Source organism: Lynx canadensis, chromosome E2, assembly GCF_007474595.2.
Source record: "Lynx canadensis isolate LIC74 chromosome E2, mLynCan4.pri.v2, whole genome shotgun sequence".
Lineage (NCBI taxonomy): Eukaryota > Metazoa > Chordata > Mammalia > Carnivora > Felidae > Lynx > Lynx canadensis.
This window is the reverse complement of record NC_044317.1, coordinates 4,674,561-4,680,560: the sequence shown is the minus strand read 5'-3', so window position 1 is coordinate 4,680,560 and position 6,000 is coordinate 4,674,561. Positions and strand designations below refer to the sequence as shown.

Here is a 6,000-nt window from a genome sequence, read left to right as displayed (position 1 = left end):
TACTTAGCTTCATATAGGTAATGCGTATTTATTGAAAATTTTCTTCACCGACAATGGTGAAATCGAGACCCCAACTTACAAAACAGGATGGCAATTGATACTTATAAAAATAAAGCCAAGGTCTGTGTTTCACAGATTTGTGCGAGTTTCCTTCCAATCTCAGTCTGTCCTTTCATCGAAAAGGAGATCACGGAATCTGTGTTATTCCTCGTGATGCGACAGTAAAAAAACCGCATTCCACGGACAAAAAAAATAGCTTTGTTTCCAAACAGCGCGAGCCTTTAAAGTGACTTTTCCCAACAATAAATATAGAAAACGGCCTTGGACGAACACAGTTCCGCTTGGCTGCAGCCTTCACCTGTGTAAACGTGGCCTCCCTCTCGGTGCGCGGCGACCGCGTGAGGCCTCCCCGGAGGCGGGGCCGCAAGCCCCTCGTGCAGGGCCCCGGCCACCGCGACACGCACCTGCACGTGGCACGCGGGTGGCCCACTGAGGACAGACCCACGGACGCCGCAGCTGGACACAGGATCAGCCCCTGGGGACAGTGAGCCCGCCCGCCCGTCGCGGCCGTCCTCGAAGGCGCTCTTTGGCTGTCACGGTCGGCGGGTGTGACGTCACACCGAAGGGGTCTTTGGCGGGTGCGCCTGCTGCATGAGCTGGGGGCGCTTCACCCGGGGCTTCCTGCGCTTCGGCCTGCTCTTGGCTTTGTTGATTTGCACCACAAAGAAGGCCAGGACCACCATGGCTCCCAGGAAGGCGAAGACGGGAATGGTCTGGCCCACCTCCTGGTTGTAGCGGCCGGGCATGATCCCTGCAAGAGCACAGCGGGAGTGTCAGCAGCGCCCGAGCCGCACGGCCACGGCCACGGGCTCGGTCTCAGGCAGACGCGTCAGAAACGAAACGCTGACTGCGCTAACCGGGCCCGTGGGGCAAACGTCATTTTCGAACCTCAGGAGAAGTGACCTCAGGTTCCCAGATGAGCAGCTTTGGGGGCCGAGGTCTTTGCTCCTTCCCCTCCCCAGGCCCACCGTGACTGGCCTTCCTCCCACCACACACGACCCACGGTGAGGGTGCGCGGAGCTGCTCCGTTCCCCTAAGTGCGCCGGCAGACGGACAAGTGTGGGCGCCGGGGAGGAGAGGAGGTGCGGGTGTCGGAGCAGCTGAGAGGCAGGGCGAGCGGGGAGGCCAGGGAGGGAGCAGGACGGCTGGCCGAGTCCCCGACCCCTGGGAAAATCTCCCACACGTGGGACACAAGGTTAGAAAACAAGAGCGGCCACTGGAGGATCCCTGGTTTGTCAGTATGACTCTGTAACCGGGCGATGCTGGGGTTCCAGAACGGACCATCATCAGTGCACCCCTTGACTCCAGGCAAGGCCCTCAGGAGCTCGGCGTCACCACACAAAGTTCCCAGGGTTGGAGCACAGGGGCTATGGTGGCAATTCCCAGAAGCAGTAGGCCCTGGGAAGCTGTGACCTCTGGGGAGAGCACAGGGATCCCCAGAGAGAAACTGCCCAAGCTATGCTGGAAGGACCGGGTAAGGGAAAACCGGTCCCTAAGCCATTGCCTGTAGGGGACGTTCCATGTCATGTGGAACGAGGGGACCACGTCAGAGCAACTGAGGGACACAAAGCTACTTTTAATGGAGGATCCCAGCCTAGTAAAGCCCCATCCCAGGTGGGCCAGACCAGACAATCTGTGGAGACCTCTGCGCTAAGGGTTTAGGAACCAGGGTGGGTCAGCCACTGGCTGGGACCAAGACCAGCAGATGGCAGGCGTTCCCTGGGACACACAACACACCCTTGTTTGCAAAACTTTAACAAGAGTATGCAAATTACCCTACTGCAAAAAGTTTAAGCGTAGCACGTGGCTATCGTGAAAGAAATTCATATTGAAAATGCAGGCAGAAAGTTCTGAAGGGATCATGGCGTGTTAGTTCATGTTTCAGGGTTGCTTCTGGCCCACCTGGCGGGGGAAGGGGGGGGGGGGTACCGGAACAAACCAGAACAGGCTCTAGCACAAGGAAGCCCCGAAGAACTGACCTCCAGGAATGTCCCAGGCACTGCTCTCTCCGGGGGACAAGGGTCTCACTTGAGGGCGGTTCGATCGAAAGTTGGGTAATACCACTTTGTCCAGGTCGATGGAGAGCAGCTTCTGATGTTTCCAAAGATTACTTCAGGAAAATGGATTAAAACAAGATAAAAATAAGCGGTTGCACTAGCCTACGAAGCTCAGTCAATGCCTGAGAAATAACAACTGCTTTAAAGAGAAAAGCGAAGCGACGTCCCATCGACACCCAAGTCCAGCTGCGTGCGCACCAGGGACAGCTTCCAGGTCCCAAGACAGAAATGTCAGAACCAACTCCGTGTACACGAGCTGTTAGCACTCAGAGCAGGGCTCAGTCCTACTGGGTTCCTAACGGGCCCCCAAGAGCCTGTTTCTGCTTAGCGGCCACGTCCCCGAGCGGCGGGAGAGGAAAGCGCGCGCTGGCCTCTGGAAGGAGCCTGAGGACGGGAGCCGGAGCCGGGGCTCGGGGACCGGGGCGGCCGAAGGCGCGTGCAGGTCTCTGCGGGGGAGCCTGCCCTCTGAGGGACGCCGGGAGCCAGACCCGCCTCTGCCCTCACCTCACGGCCACCACGACAGTAACACCACCCGGCAGCGAGCAGTCGGGAGAGGCGGGCCGCCGGGCCGGGCGTGAAGGAAGGAAACACGCGTGCTCTGTCCCCGTGCGGGGCTCGCAGTGGCGGCAGCGCTGCTACTCCCGCTCCTGACCCCGAGGCGGGCCGAGCTGGCGGGACCACACCCGGAGAAGAGAGGGGCCGGCGCCGGGGGCAGACGACGGCGCAAACAGGCCGTCCGAAGGCCGCTCTGGCCAGCTCGGGGAAAGGAATAAAGGGTGTCTGCAGGCCACGAACTCCCCGTTCTCCTGCTTCTGCCTCTCCTGGAAAAGGCCGGTCTCTCACTTCGGCCAAGTGGAAGCAAAGACACCCGGCTCTCTGGGCACCGGGGGGGGGGGGGGGGGGGCGCGAAGGGGAACGGGCGACGAGGGTCTGGGCAGGGGCTTCCTGGGCACCACCTACTGGCGGGAAGCCAGTGAGCACAACGGTCTGTTCCGCCTCCCAGGATCTGACCGTATGTTCCAGGTCTCATGAGTCCAAAAACGAAACTCACAACGCTGTTATGGGATCGGTGCCACGGAAGCTTTGCGACCTGCAGCTGGACGTGTGCGGGGCTGTGTGCTCCTCCTGACAGTGAGATCCAGCTCCGGAACTTAATTATCTGGTGACGGCACCGCCTCGTTGAACAACCGTGCAGACGGCGGGCTGTGCCGCACCGTTGCCTGAGCAGTTGGTGACGCTCTGATAGAAGGAGGGGGGGCACCTTGCCCACGGCTCCTCTCGGGTGCGGCCACTCTAAGGACGGACACCGGACGTCCAGCAAAGACACCGAGAGATGGGTCTTCGCGTCAGAGACGGACAGAAACGTGCACTCGGCACGGGGCTGACGGACACCAGGCCTCTCAAGGGCTGCCTGGAGCCGCCCGACACAGTCTCATGTCTCTTAGCTTCACAATCGAGACCCAGAGTTAGGTCTCTGGGGACCGAGAATAATTTTCAACGGGATGCGAAGTGTGAGACGAGACTGCGCCGAGCGGGCGTGTTAAGAACCATCCCCGGCGGGGCTGGCAACGCCCAGGCGCCGCACGCCTCCCGACAGCCGGCTGGCGTCTCACAGATTACGGACGTGGACGCACACACAGACCAAGCGAGGCTTATCTGTTTCTGAGTCCCCAACAGCAGCGTGGGGAAAAAAAAACGGGCTGGGGGAACTTGGGCCAACACTGTCCACAGTGGGAACTGCTGACCGCAGCTGGAACCGAAGTCTGGTCTGGACGCTAGGATCGTGGGAGGTTATGAATAAGTGGGATGTAAAAATGGAATCTTATCAGAAACGATTAAATGATGGGATGATAACTGGAATGGAAAAATACTCCATAATCAGTTCCGGGAAGAAGCAGCTGACGAAGACAGGAGGAGTCTCCGACCCCGCACTCTTCTGCCGAGCATGTTCTACCCGAGCAGCGCGCCCCGTGCTGTGCGAGGACGTGCGGACAGCCTCCTCTTGGTGGCTCACAGCAGACGGTGGCCCTCCGTCCCCGGCCACCCCAGTGCCCGTGCCCGCCGAGATCCAAGCTCGGCGGACAGCCCGGCGAGGGTGTCTGAGCGGCCGGGCGTGTGAGGCGTGCTGCCTGCGGGGTTGCGGGTGGGGTGATTTCCCGCAGCACCACTCGAAGGAGACTCGTAGGAGGTCTGCCCCCCAAGCCGTCCCGGGACACGGGCCCCTGCTTCACTGCACCACGACCCCACGTCAGCACAAGCCCGCATCCTCCCTGCCGGAAACAGGGAGAGGAGTCGGGGAGAAAACACGGGAACCGGCGCGCTGAGCTGGCTGTCGTGCCCGGAGAGGAACGGCAGGGGTAACTCCAGCTGCGGCTTCGGAAAGGAAAGGAGGCGGATGAAGAGGCGGACGGAGCTACTGTCATGAAGCACCGGGCAGGTTCGCCAAGTCTGGACACCGCGTCCACAGGTGCAGCGAGGACCCTGTCGTGGCGGGAGTCGTTCCCTCGGGGACCACACCGGGCGCCGGGGTGAGGGCACAGACACGCCGCGGGCCAGGCCGCACCCCTACCCTGAGCAGCCTCGGCCCCTCGGGCCGACAGAAGGACCTGTCGGCGCTCCAGAACCCGCATCACAAAGAGGGAGCGTTCGACTCTTGAACCCTGAGCCGGAGGAGCCAGAGCTTCTGTTCAAGGGACAGCACTGTCAGACCTCAGCTTTTTAAGCAGGAATCAACCAAATCTAACAACATGCTCATTACCCAAAGCACTTCTTTAGGCAGGACGCCACCAGAGAGCACAGTTGTAAAGGTCGACACGGGGGCTCGCCAACTTAAATATCATCACAAGATGACAACCTGGAAGATCTGATTACTTGATAACGATGTCAGTAAAATTCCATTCTCCCTCGTAAAAAAAAAAAAAAAAGTCATGAATCATAAACCCTGAGGAAGGAGCGGAAAAGCACAGCAAGGCACTCACCTGGGAGCGGTCTCGTTCAAAGGCTGTGGCTTGGCCCATGAAAGGTGTGGACAGGCCGGTAGGGCCCGAGGCTCCGGGCCTCCCAGACGGGCCTCGAGGACCTTGGAGTACCGGTGCAGGTGGTTCCCTGCGGCAGAGTCAACACAACAGAAAACCACGGTCGTCAGGAGGGCACGAAGGGGAAGACCCCCCTGCCGACGGGCCTGCTACGCGCCCGTGAACCTGTCTGCCAGGCTGGGGGAGCATGCGCTGAGCGGTGCGCCGGGGACGGGTGATCACCGAGAGTGAGCGAGCAGGACGGCCACTCCCTTTACGGTGGCCACAGTACGCGGGGCAGGGGCCTGGCGACCTTTACTGACCACAGACACAGGCACGAGGCTGTACCTGAGGAATCTAACCTGTACAGAGACTTCTCGAAGACCGTCTTCCTCTTTTGGAGTATTTAACTCTCAGGCAAAAGCAAAAACTGCATTTCCAAATTTCCTATTTTTTAGATCTGCACCGTTCAGTGCTGCAGCCACACGCGGCTACTGAGCAAGCGACACGGGTCGAGCGTCACACGTTTAAGCAGTAACACTCGGGTGAACCGGGCCAATGTATTTCACTGAAATGAATTTCACCTGCTTCTTTTTCCTTTTCCAACGTGGCCACTAGAAGGCGCAGAACCGGATCCCTGGCTCACGCTACCCTCTTTGCGGTCCTGGCGAGGAGGACCTGAGCACACTCGGGCCAGCCCTGCCCTATGCAGAGTGGGCGAGGCCGCAGGTCGCCACGGCTCACCCCCTCCTCCCCGACCCGTGACTTCTGCGTTTCCAGGTCAGGACTGGAAAGAACGGGTTCTATTTTCACGGGTTCTGAGAGGCCTGGTGAGGGCATCCGCGTGACGACCGCCCGGCCCAGTGCCT

At 60.0% G+C, this 6,000-nt stretch overlaps 1 protein-coding gene across 1 annotated transcript in view; it reads right to left on the bottom strand.

Moving 5' to 3' along the window:
- The window catches only part of MBTPS1 (membrane bound transcription factor peptidase, site 1), a 52,366-nt gene continuing 46,366 nt past the window's right edge, over window positions 1–6,000 (bottom strand). The window contains exons 21-23 of the mRNA XM_030297439.1: window positions 5,096–5,222; window positions 2,040–2,170; window positions 1–811 (exon numbers count right to left, since the gene is read on the bottom strand). Coding sequence (XP_030153299.1) covers window positions 615–811; window positions 2,040–2,170; window positions 5,096–5,222 — 455 coding nt within the window. The 3' untranslated portion in view covers window positions 1–614. The remainder of the gene's footprint in view (window positions 812–2,039; window positions 2,171–5,095; window positions 5,223–6,000) is intronic.